We start from the raw sequence: 14,090 nt of genomic DNA on the forward strand, positions 1-14,090 counted from the left end.
ATATTTGTACTGAGACTGACAGTCCATGTATTCTAAGACATAAAGTGAAGGTCAGAGAATACTGTTCCTTTACTTTTTGTATGTACTTTTTTAGATAGATAAGATCATAGTGTTGTAGATAGATGATAGAGACAGACAGATACAGACAAATAGATGGATGATAGAGACAGACAGATACAGACAAATAGATGGATGATAGAGACAGACAGATACAGACAAATAGATGGATGATAGAGACAGACAGATACAGACAAATAGATGGATGATAGAGACAGACAGATACAGACAAATAGATGGATGATAGAGACAGACAGATACAGACAAATAGATGGATGATAGAGACAGACAGATACAGACAAATAGATGGATGATAGAGACAGACAGATACAGACAAATAGATGGATGATAGAGACAGACAGATACAGACAAATAGATGGATGATAGAGACAGACAGATACAGACAAATAGATGGATGATAGAGACAGACAGATACAGACAAATAGATGGATGATAGAGACAGACAGATACAGACAAATAGATGGATGATAGAGACAGACAGATACAGACAAATAGATGGATGATAGAGACAGACAGATACAGACAAATAGATGGATGATAGAGACAGACCGATGGATGATAGATGGATGATAGAGACAGACCGATGGATGATAGATGGATGATAGAGACAGACCGATGGATGATAGATGGATGATAGAGACAGACCGATGGATGATAGATGGATGATAGATGGATGATAGATGGATGATAGATGGATGATAGATGGATGATAGATGGATGATAGATGGATGATAGATGGATGATAGATGGATGATAGATGGATGATAGATGGATGATAGATGGATGATAGATGGATGATAGATGGATGATAGATGGATGATAGATGGATGATAGATGGATGATAGATGGATGATAGATGGATGATAGATGGATGATAGATGGATGATAGATGGATGATAGATGGATGATAGATGGATGATAGATGGATGATAGATGGATGATAGATGGATGATAGATGGATGATAGATGGATGATAGAATGGATGATAGATGGATGATAGATGATGAGATGATGGATGATAGATGGATGATAGATGGATGATAGATGGATGATAGATGGATGATAGATGGATGATAGATGGATGATAGATGGATGATAGATGGATGATAGATGGATGATAGATGGATGATAGATGGATGATAGATGGATGATAGATGGATGATAGATGGATGATAGATGGATGATAGATGGATGATAGATGGATGATAGATGGATGATAGATGGATGATAGATGGATGATAGATGGATGATAGATGGATGATAGATGGATGATAGATGGATGATAGATGGATGATAGATGGATGATAGATGGATGATAGATGGATGATAGATGGATGATAGATGGATGATAGATGGATGATAGATGGATGATAGATGGATGATAGATGGATGATAGATGGATGATAGATGGATGATAGATGGATGATAGATGGATGATAGATGGATGATAGATGGATGATAGATGGATGATAGATGGATGATAGATGGATGATAGATGGATGATAGATGGATGATAGATGGATGATAGATGGATGATAGATGGATGATAGATGGATGATAGATGGATGATAGATGGATGATAGATGGATGATAGATGGATGATAGATGGATGATAGATGGATGATAGATGGATGATAGATGGATGATAGATAGATGATAGATAGATGATAGATAGATGATAGATAGATGATAGATAGATGATAGATAGATGATAGATTCCTTTAATTCTGTATGTACTTTTTTTTTCATCGCTACTATGCCCCACACCCAGTGGAACTTACCTGTTTCCCCAGCAGCACAAGATTCACACTCTCTTTTTTTGCCAGTGCTGCAAAGATCTTGGAGACCTGGAATGGGCCGAGGCTCTCAGCATCCTTAGCAGGAATGTCCACGTGTATTCCTCGGTCGGCTCCCATTGCCAAAGCTGTTCGGATGGTCTCCTAAAAATCAGACAAGAGGGTCGCACATTATTCCAGACACTGGCAAGATCATAGATTTGTTGATGGAAGAGAAGGGGCCGTTGCCGTACTAACTGTAAAGAACAGTTTGTGTGTTAAAGTGCCACGTACACCCATTATAAAGACTTTAGACTGTCTGTTTCAGACTTCAGGTTTTATGAGCGCGCGCCTGTGATGTCATTGGCGGGTCTATAAAAGGTGGAGGGAATCCAGGTGAGAGTGGGTCGAGTGTTTCTCGACCCGCACATCACTAACCCGCAGGGCTTGCATTGCCTCTGCTACATTACCCATTAAAGATGCCAGTTACAAGATGGCAGACAAAGGAGTTCTAAACCCAAAAATGTTTTTGCAGAGTGAGAGAAAATGTAATTTTAAGCAACTACACGCTATACATGAATAAACATCATACCTCCCAACATTTTTAAAATAGAAAAATAAAGATTTGCCATGATCCACATGGTGACATTTTTTGACTGCGCCCATTTTGTGGCCACACCCCCTAATTATCATGTCCATTTTACAAAATGTGGCATATTATGAAAGTTTGAACACATTTCTGTGTTTTTTTTTTTGAATGCGTTATAACAGTTTTGCTAATGAAGGTGAATTGCCCTTTAAACTGTGAGCCTCAGTTCTCCCAAGAGACCTGCTTATCTTAGATTGTTACAAAAGTATCTATTCTGGGCTCTCTGCCAAAAGCCAATTAAGTTAGAAACTTTGCATCTTTTTCTGGCTGTTCAGTGCAGGAGATCGAAGAAAAAAAGTAGGGACATTTCAGTAACAAACAGGACTACAGGTTGAGCGGTCAAAATCGGGACAGTCCCTCAAAAAACGGGACAGTTGGGAGGCATGAAACATGTCAATGGCTTTATACTACAGATATCTACAGTTCTGGTTCCGACTACTGAAACAATGTTGGCAGCTAAAGCGGATTATTTCATGGAGGGGGGATTTGGGAAGAGGACCCCTTTAATATAGGGAGAGTGCTAAGAACAGAAGATGATATTTGCATATGTAAAACAGTATCCTATGAAACTTCAATGGTTTTATACCACAGTTTTATAGACAGTTTGCAGGTCGTGGCAGGTTTTTCCACTCTCCCTGCCCACGACTTTCCTGTTCCGGGTTTTTCTTCTGGCAGCATCTATTTAAAGGGGTGGTTCATCTTTAAATTAATTTTTAGTATGTTATAGAATGGGCAATTCTAAGCAACTTTTAAATTGGTTGTCATTATTTATTTTTTATATAGTTTTTAAATTATTTGCATTTTTTTTAAAACTCTTTCCAGCTTTCAGATGGAGGTCACTGACCCCACATAAAAAAATCTGTTAAAGGTAAACTGTCATGGGAAAACATGGTTTTTTTTTTCCAAAACACATCAGTTAATAGTGCTGCTCCAGCAGACTTCTGCAATGAAATCCATTTCTCAAAAGAGCAAACAGATTTTTTTATATTCAATTTTGAATTCTGACATGGGGCTAGACATATTGTCATTTTCCCAGCTGCCCCAGTCATGTGACTTGTGCCTGCACTTTAGGATGGAACTACTTTCTGGCAGGCTGTTATTTCTCCTACTCAATGTAACGGAATGTGTCTCAGTGGGACTTGGCTTTTACTATTGAGTGTTGTTCTTAGATCTACCAGGCAGCTGTTATCTTGTGTTAGGGAGCTGCTATCTGGTTACCTTCCCATTGTTCTGTTGTTAGGCTGCTGGGGGGAAAAGGGGGGGGGGTGATATAACTCCAACTTTCAGTACAGCAGCAAAGAGTGACTGAAGTTTATCAGAGCACAAGTCACATGACTGGGGCAGCTGGGAAAATGACAATATGTCTAGAGTCATGTCAGAATTCAAAATTGAATATAAAAAAATCAGTTTGCTAAAAATGGATTTCAGTGCAGAATTCTGCTGGAGCAGCAGTATTAACTGATGCGTTTTGGAAAAAACATGTTTTCCCATGACAGTATCCCTTTAAAGATTTCTGTTCTCCCTATGTTAATCGTGTGAATTTCTACACTGGTGGCAAAACACGTTATTTTCCCTGGGATACGATCTTGTAAGCCTGGTAGGATCATGCCCACTGCTTATACAAGAACCAGGATGCTATTTTATGGTCATTACAAGACTGATGGTAAATATTACGGACATCACATAATAACAATTGTTTTCTAGTACAGTCAAAGTATCTCTATTCATAGCGCCCGAGGATAAAGCAATGTCACGCTCAAGGTCAGACAAATGGTTCTGTACTAGAATAGCTTGCTGCCTGTCTGGGTAATTATTAGAATACCTTTGCTTAGCTCTACACTTGCCTACGTCGGGCAGCCAGCTAAGAAGTGCCAGGGAAATAAGACACGGACATTGATCGGCATTGCTCAAAAATGACAATGCAGAAAGCGGAATGTTCTCACCCTGTCCTAGTGCATTGAGCAAACACGGGGAGACAGGCTGACATTTAACATGAGAAGCAAGGGGGGGGGGCAGGTTGGTAGATTCCATCTGAAAGGCTCTTGGAATTATAAATCACAAAGGGTGAAATGAGATTCATGGTAAGGGACAAAACCAGTACGAGGGGGTACGGGCAACTGCACGTAGGGCTTTGGTGATACAGGTTTGGGATCAGTTATCGGGAAACCATTTTTATCCAAATTTTCAAAAAAAAATAAATAAAAACCATTATCCAGAAAGCTTCGAATTACGGAAAACCTGTCTCCCATATAAATATTCAAATTTTCAAAAACGATTTCCTATTTCTCTGTGATAACAAAACAGTACCTTTGTAGTCGATCCAACGGAGATATAATTAAAGGGGTTGTTCACCTTCCAGCACCTTTTTTTTTTTTCAGTTCAGTTGGCTTCAAATAGTTGGCCAGAAATTAAGACTTTTTCCCAATTACTTTCTATGTGTGGCACACACTAAGATTCGGGGGGGGGGGATTTAGTCACACGGCGACAAATGTGTGTTCTACGGGCAACTAATCTCCCCGAAAAGCCTTCCCGCTGGCTAGATTCTAAATCGCCGGTGAGATGGCACTCGGATCGGTTCATTTTCTGAAGTCGCCTGAAGTTGCCTCACAAGGAAACTTTGGGCAACTCCGAGTGCCATCTTGCGGGCGATTTAGATTATAGCTTGCATGGAAGTCATTGCAGGGAAATTAGTCGCCAGAAGATTTGTCGCCGGGCGATTAATCATCCCAAATAGCATTGTGTGCCTGTACCCTCTGGCTCGACCCCCACTCCCAGAGCTGCTTAAGGGTCAGGACACAGGCAGATTCGGGGAGATTGGTCTCCCAGCGACAAATCTTCTCTTCTTCAGGGCGACTAATCTCCCGAACTGCCTCCCCTGCCTTCCCGCCAGTTAAAATCTGAATCGCCGATGGGATGGCACTCGGCGCGATTCATCGTGAGGCAACTTCGGAAAACGAATTGCTCCGAGTGCTATCCCATCTGCGATTTACAGACGGCAGGAAGGCAGTTCGGGGAGATTAGTCGCCCTGAAGAAGAGGAGATCTCCCCGAATTTGACTGTGTCCTGACCCTAAAGCAGCTCTGGGAGCTCGCCATCCTGTAAACGGATCTAAATTAATACATTTAGTTGAAACATTTCTTTTTTTTTGTCCCTGCTGAGTAGATTCCCTGGGTTTCATTAAAGGTAGCTGTTAAAAGTGATACAATAGTTGCTAATACTCCAGAGATGCTGCTGAGAAATGTATTGCAAAAATGTTGCAAAATTGTAACAGTTCTGCACATAAATTACTGAGCTGCCAGACTCAAACATCAGAGACACGAACCTTTAACTTAGATTTTGGAAAAAACTGTAAATAATTAAAGGTACTTCGAAAAAAGTCTTTATTAGGGATGCACCGAATCCACCATTTTGGATTCGGCCGAACCCCCGAATCCTTCGCGAAAGATTCGGCCGAAAACAGAACTGAACCAGAATCCTAATTTGCATATTTACAAAGCCACACGATTTCCCTCCCGCCCCTAATTTGAATATTTGCATATGCAAATTAGTATTCGGATTCAGTCAGGCAGAAGGATTCGGCCGAATCCTGCTGAAAAAGGCCGAATCCTGGATTCGATGCATCCCTAGTTTTTATGCAAAAAAAACTTGTCTCCAAACCTGGAATTCAACAATAATCACCAGCTTTGAGGCCACTGGGAGCAACATCCAAGGGGTTGGAGAGCAACATGTTACTCACGAGCTACTGGTTGGGGATCACTGCTTAAAGGTATGAAGATCCAAATTACGGAAAGATCCATTATCCAGGAAATCCCAGGTCCCGATCTTTCTGGATAACAGGTGCCATACCTGTAATTCCATGTGATTTGCTAGTGGAAGGTAGGGGATCCAAGGAGAAATGAAAGCGCAGCAATAGTGATGAAGTTTCCTTACTGATGACAAGTGGGGGGTAACGTAATTAAAATCACAGCACGGAAGGTTCTCTGGGAAAATTATTGGAGCAGAAAAGTAGAAGTGACAGGTCTGTGAATTGGATGCAGGGGCAACAGGGACAGGGATTGGCGGATATGAGCAGGCAGGATAAATTGCTTTTGCTGGGGGTGGGGAAAGTGTGGGGCTGTTTCCATTCACGGAGTGGGGGGGGCAGATGGGGCATTTTGTTAAATGACAGTGGCCATAATTCCCCGTCTGCCTGTCACTGCCCCTGTTATTCAATGGAAAGTGCCCAGGATGATGTACAAGGAGGGATGACGGATAATCGTCGTCGCACAAATGCTCACTGGAGCGGGGGCTCATGGTGGCTTCACCTGTCACTGCTTGATGTGCAACTGCCACATTGTTTTCTGTTCAGTAACTTTAGCAGCAGCAACAGGGCTGTCCATAGATTATACAGCAATGTTCCCTTTGTCATTTTATCTGCTCTCCTAACGGGCCCCTGTGAGGTGCAGGGCCCGGAGAAAAAAGAGGTAATTTCTTCCCTTCGCTGTCCACATGCATTTGTCAGTGTGATTGGAGGGGGGGGGGGGGTCACAAACAATTTCTTTCATATTAAATGGATTTCAGTTGGTTTCCCAAGGAGTCCTTGGGTCATTTCATAAATCCTAATAAATCACCTTGAAATCAATGCTCGTGTTTTATGGTGTGAGCTATGACTGCTGCTCCTCGCTCTCAGGCATTTAACATTCACACTGAGGGATAATCCATACAGGAAAGAAATTTAGCTCCTAACTTACTGCTCTGTGAATAGCAATAGCATTTTGCAACATTTGGCCCCGGGAGGCCACCGTCCTCCTGTATGTATACAGGTGGATATACAGGCGGATATACAGGCGGATATACAGGCGGATATACAGGCGGATATACAGGCGGATATACAGACAAATAAGGCTTCTGTGTGGATATGCTTTGCCTATCACGTTCATTTGTGCTGTTCTGCAGGTTATTTCTTAAATTTCCAGTCCTGTTAAAAAAAAAAAAACTTTTAATCTGGCACCATTCAAATACCTGAAATGAATCTAAATGCATCAGGGACATGTGGAATTCAAGCCCACAGCTGCTGATGAACTTCAGCTCCTCAGGGAATGCTGGGAGTGGTGGTTCATACACAGCTGAAGGGCTACTTGTCTGAAATCTCGAGTCAAAATAAAAATGGATGTGCCAAAAAGACAAGCCTACGTGCAAGGGATGATATAACTGGGAATGAGTTGATCTCAGCTGGGGGATACTGGGAATTACTAGAATATAAACTAAATGCTGTGTAACCCTATGTGGCCCAAACACAGAACGAATGCCCAGCACTGCCCAAACTGTTCATATAGCAAATATACCAGTTCTTAGGGCTGATTATACTATAGAGGGAAATGTACCCCCTACTGTAAATAAGGATATTAGAAGTCATTGAGGGGTCCCGTGACCATATAAAGGCACAAGGCTGCAGGCTGAGTTATACAGGGAACTCAGAGTATCACTCATGTATTATAAGGGATAATGTACCCCCTACTGTAAATGATAAGGATATTAGAAGTCACTGAGGGGTTGTTCTGTGACCATATAAAGGCACAAGGCTGCAGGCTGAGTTATACAGGGAACTCTGAGTATCACTCATGTATTATAAGGGATAATGTACCCCCTACTGTAAATGATAAGGATATTAGAAGTCACTGAGGGGTTGTTCTGTGACCATATAAAGACACAAGGCTGCAGGCTGAGTTATACAGGGAACTCTGAGTATCACTCATGTATTATAAGGGATAATGTACCCCCTACTGTAAATGATAAGGATATTAGAAGTCACTGAGGGGTTGTTCTGTGACCATATAAAGGCACAAGGCTGCAGGCTGAGTTATACAGGGAACTCTGAGTATCACTCATGTATTATAAGGGATAATGTACCCCCTACTGTAAATGATAAGGATATTAGAAGTCACTGAGGGGTTGTTCTGTGACCATATAAAGACACAAGGCTGCAGGCTGAGTTATACAGGGAACTCTGAGTATCACTCATGTATTATAAGGGATAATGTACCCCCTACTGTAAATGATAAGGATATTAGAAGTCACTGAGGGGTTGTTCTGTGACCATATAAAGACACAAGGCTGCAGGCTGAATTATACAGGGAACTCTGAGTATCACTCATGTATTATAAGGGATAATGTACCCCTGTAAAATTTCACCCATAGGTCCTTCGCACAGTGCCAGACATACAGTATGAAGCCTCATTAAAAAACCTCTGTCACTTATATGTCTTGATTTTTTCCAGGAAGTTATATTGATTTTCCTGTCAGTTCCAAACATCATTACATGACACGGCCTCAATCTGAAGTTCCACCCAGGATATGGTCTCATGGATGGTCACATTAACATCTTCAGATAAACTTGCCCGCAGCTCAGCTTCTCTTATTGCCAACAGACTCAGTTTCCCTATAATTGACTTATGACAAGTGAATGCAATTGATTCAGTACAACAGAACACACAGCTTCCCTTCCTGTATTACAATAACTCTCTACAAATAGCACATTACTTTGCTCAAAAGGTAATGACATTAATGCGTGTCTGTACACAATTCTTCTGTGATTACTGCAGTCTACTGGCACTGGGCTCCTGGATACGGTTTGAGCGATAAGAGGACCAACACGCAAGCACCCAGATCCAAGGGGACCACACACGCAAGCATCGAGTTTCAAGGGGACCGCACACAAGTCCTGAGAGCTCAGGGGGCCACACACACACACCACACGAGGGGCAACGGCTCACGGGACCCCACCAGAGGGGCAACGGCTCAAGGGACCCCACCAGAGGGGCAACGGCTCACGGGACCCCACCAGAGGGGCAACGGCTCACGGGACCCCACCAGAGGGGCAACGGCTCACGGGACCCCACCAGAGGGGCAACGGCTCACGGGACCCCACCAGAGGGGCAACGGCTCACGGGACCCCACCAGAGGGGCAACGGCTCACGGGACCCCACCAGAGGGGCAACGGCTCACGGGACCCCACCAGAGGGGCAACGGCTCACGGGACCCCACCAGAGGGGCAACGGCTCACGGGACCCCACCAGAGGGGCAACGGCTCACGGGACCCCACCAGAGGGGCAACGGCTCACGGGACCCCACCAGAGGGGCAACGGCTCACGGGACCCCACCAGAGGGGCAACGGCTCACGGGACCCCACCAACTCACAGGACCAAACGAGAGGGGCAACAGCTCACGGGACCCCACTAGAGGGGGCAACAGCTCACGGGACCCCACGAGAGGGGCAACAGCTCACGGGACCCCACGAGAGGGGCAACAGCTCACGGGACCCCACGAGAGGGGCAACAGCTCACGGGACCCCACTCGAGTAGCGAGAGCTAAGTATGCCATATATGAGAGAAAAGAGTTAAGGCCGCCATACACAGGCCAATAAAAGCTGCTGAATGACCGAGTAGGCAGCTTATTGGCCTGTGTGTGGGGCCCTCCAACGGGCGATCTGGCAGGATAAGAAATCCAGTCGGATTGTGGCTGCATATGTTAGTTGATGCAGGCCCGCAATCCTGCCCGTATGGCCTCCATTCTGATCTGATCTTTGGGCCCTAGGGACCATGATCGGATCAGCCAGATATCGCCCAACTCAATGTGGGCATATCAGGGAACGATCTGCTCGCCAAACTAGTGGATCTCCCTAAGTATGGCCACCTCTTACATGAAAATTGAGAGAGCTAGAACCTAACCACACAGAGAGACCATACATAGGAGTGGTGAGAGATCAAAGGTCTGCACACAAATGACATATTTATAGGACCTCAACTGACCAATAAAAACAGTCAGACAGAAGTGATGATCACTAGGTGATCCATGACCAGGTGAGATCCTCCTGCATTTATGGAGTTTTCTCCAGCCTATGCTTGCATGCAAAGTTATTTATACAAAAATAAGTTGGTGGAGGGCACTCCCAATATTCACAATAGAAAAAATACTTTTTTAAGGTATATGAGGTGCAAATAACCCCAGGTAAGGTCTAGTGAATGGTAAGGTCCCTTGTGGCTGCCTAATAGTAGTGTAGGAGTGAGGAAATTATGTGAAACCACGGCTCTAAAAGTGTAATGAATTCCCTGTCCACCAGGGGGCTGTATCCTGTGGACAGGGAATTCATTACACTTTTAGAGCCGTGGTTCCACAAGGGACCTTACCATTCACTAGTCCATGGAATCCCAATTTAACAAACTCTAAATTCGACCCTTGATAAATCAGCCACTAAGTAATTAATCCAACTGGAAAGAAAAAATGCAAATACAAATACAAAACTTTTATTTTGTGAATCAGCTGTATATCCCCCAGCAGCCTGGCAAGCAATAACTGTACATATTTACTAGACACTAAGGGAGTAGAACAGGCACATAGCTAATTGCTTTAAGGTCTGAAACCTCCACACCTCACTCCCAATCGTGCCAGTATTTAAAAACACCCTGATTTTCTCTGCGGAACAGCAAAGAAGTTACTAAATCAATGAGCTTGCTAATCCCTTGTACCAAGCTTGCTGAAGTCAGGCTCCGCAGCCTGGAAAGCAGCCAGTTTGTTAAGAAATAAATCCTATTGGGAACCAGTTTTGCCTGGGGTCAAAGAAAAAGCCAGACCTAAAAGTACACACTGCCCAACGAGTGCTTTATCCACCAGTTGAGGGCCAATGAAGAGCCTGAGGCCACAGCCAAGCCGGGGAAATACAGCATTCCCAGATGAGGCTTTACTACTTGTATTTCAGACATTGCTTGCCTTAACGATTTCCAGCAATTAGCAAAATCCAACATCCTCTCCTGTTTCTATATCTAAACTGTGTAAAAGAGCTCCAGGATGTGATTTAATTGCCCTACGTTGATCAATTGCTGCACTGTATGAAGACTGGAGAGTAGAGCAGTAGTTGAAGCTCCTCCCTAGTGGGACCAGAAAAGCCAAAACAACCAATAATAATAGCCAAGGTTGTGATGGTCTTTCTGGAAGGACTGTCCCATGGATATGTCTAGGTCCAGTCTAGGTCCAGTAGAGGGCATAACTTAGAAATGTAATAGGGAGACTTAAGTTGGCCCTACAATGACTACTAAGGCCACTTATAACAAGTCAAATTACTGGCAAAACGATTTTAGAAAATGAAAAATAGTATCTCAAAGTCTGCACACGGTAATAATTAATCAAATTTTTTGTCAAAACTATAAGCCTCCCCAAAGGCCATCTGATCAAAACTAAGTCTTGGTGCTCACCACACACACCCACTCACCCCTGTAAGCTGTAGCCCACTGAAGTTCAAAGAATATGGAGAGACTCAGAACCTGTGGAGGCCAGAAAAGTCAAAACAACCAATAATAATCGCCAAGGTTGTGATGGCCTTTCTGGCAACAAAAGGAAGGACTGTCCCATAGATAACTTCTAGGTCCAGTAAAGGGCAAAACCTAGAAATTTAATAGGGAGACTTAAATTGGTCCAACATTGACTACCCAAGGCCACCACAACAAGTCAAATTACTGGCACGAGTGTCAAAACGATAAGCCTCCCCAATGGATATCTGATCAAAGCTTAGTCAGAAACCAGTTTGGCAGGGTGAAAAATTCCACTGGGGGTGATATATTTTATGGGGCTATGAATGTGGCTACCAGCCTAAGGTTAAATCTCTGGGTGACTCAATATTATAAATGAAGGATTGGTGCTCACCTCAACCAGAAGCCTCTCCAAGCTGTAGCCCATTGAAGTTCAAACAATATGGAGAGACCGAGAACCTGTGGTGGGCCAGAAAAACTCAATTTACTAGTTTAAAAGCTTATGTGAATTTTCTTGTGCAAGACTAATAAAAGGAGTAAGGCTTTGGTTGCCCCACCAAAGATTCTGTGCCACTCCACTGACTTTGTACTACAGTGGCCATTTGCTTCAGAGGCACAAATGTTGGTTCACACCTACACTTTCTTTTCATGTGCAGAATTCAATTATCAGCCTTAGGGCCAAACAATCAGGCCAACAATATCTGGCCCACCATGTGTCCTCTCAGCTTTGCAACTCAGACCTTTTAACCTAAATCCTCTCATTTGCTTGAGGTGAACCCAACAGCCTTAATATAAGCTACTCGTAGGGGCAGCAAAATAGGCAGCAAAAGTTGTGGTTGTAATACTTCTACCTGAAGCTACAACGGCTGAAAAACCATGGGTCAGGCAGTCTGACTTTAAAGTGATAATGGGGCCTGCCCAGTCCACCCAGCCAGCTTCAGTGCTCACAGATGTGGTCCCTGTATGATGCTACAAAGTTTGGAAAGTCCAACAATAAGCAAAAAAATGTTTGCAAGATCAGCGGTTATTTAAACGTAAGGGAGACCTAATGTTTTTCAAATTGACAAGCATCAAACGCAGACGCTTTGAAATCTTAATGCAAGAGAATAATCTGGCTTCATTTTTACAGTGTGCTGTTCCATTAAATATGTATGAAAATCCAGTAACATGTTTGAACTCTGCTGAAACACTGACCCATATTGTCTCCTATGAATGAGTTATTACCGGCTAGGAAATAAAGATACAGTTTCGGACTGAGCTAATTTTTTCTGGTACAACGGCTTCTCTTCGGGATTCAATGTTAATGCTCAGCCATGGGAACAGTCGTGGGATGAAACCTACCCCTGAGAATCAAAAGAATCAAAGGAAAATTTCCTATGCAAGTAGCGGTTTCAAGCGAGAATGCCAAACATATATCCCGGTGCCCTCGTGTGTCTGTGCTGAAGGTTACTATGGGGTCTGTACATAATCAGACTGTGTGTCATTGCACGACAATAGAGAAACATGTATCCTACCTAACTTACACATCTTGTCTGTATAGGCCCATATTTGAGGATACAGGACAAAGGTCTTGCACTAACCTCCTTTATCTTTTTTGTGTGGGCTCATGTGTTAAATTTTGAGCATGAAGGAAAAAGTTCTTGATCTAACTTGCCTATTGTGTACATCAGGGAACCTTTTGAATCCATGAGCAACATTCATAAGTAAAAGGAGTTGGGTAGCAACACCAGCATGGAAAATGTCCATGGGGTGCCACATAAGAGCTGTAATTGGCCATTTAGTAGTTATCAAGCTACATCGAGTCTCTGTTTGGCAGTACACCTGGTTTTTTATACAACCAAAACTTGCCTGGAATTCAAAAATAAGCATCTGCTTTGAGGCCACTGGAAGCAACAAGGGGTTGGAGAGCCACATGTTGATCACGAGCTACTGGCTGGGGATCATTGGTCTACATGTTCTCATAGTTGAAGAATAGAGAGATAAAAACTCTAACTGGTTTGTCTTCTACATCTTGTCTGTATACGCCCATGTGTCACTGTAAGAGGATACAAGTCAAAGATCTTGTCTTAATCTTCTTCAATAAGAGCATGAAGGACAAAGTCCTTGATCTAACTAGTCTAAATGCTGGAGAATACAACGATAAGGACTGGACTGGACTAGCCAGTTTGTCTTCTACATCTTATCTGTATACACCCATGTGTCACTGTAAGGCTAAGGCCACACTAGGCGATAGCGCCGCGATTTGACTCGCGGCGACTTTTAAGCCGCAATCGCTGGGGAAACTTTTGCGCTGGCGTCTATGGGGAA

At 43.3% G+C, this 14,090-nt stretch overlaps 1 protein-coding gene across 1 annotated transcript in view; it reads right to left on the reverse strand.

Annotated features, from left to right (window-relative positions):
- Positions 1-14,090, reverse strand: part of LOC108696826 (electron transfer flavoprotein subunit beta) — a 57,880-nt gene that overhangs the window by 17,601 nt on the left and 26,189 nt on the right. The window contains exon 3 of the mRNA XM_018226484.1: positions 1,860-2,018. Coding sequence (XP_018081973.1) covers positions 1,860-2,018 — 159 coding nt within the window. The remainder of the gene's footprint in view (positions 1-1,859; positions 2,019-14,090) is intronic.

This window comes from Xenopus laevis, chromosome 7L (genome assembly GCF_017654675.1).
Source record: "Xenopus laevis strain J_2021 chromosome 7L, Xenopus_laevis_v10.1, whole genome shotgun sequence".
In the NCBI taxonomy this organism is placed as follows: domain Eukaryota; kingdom Metazoa; phylum Chordata; class Amphibia; order Anura; family Pipidae; genus Xenopus; species Xenopus laevis.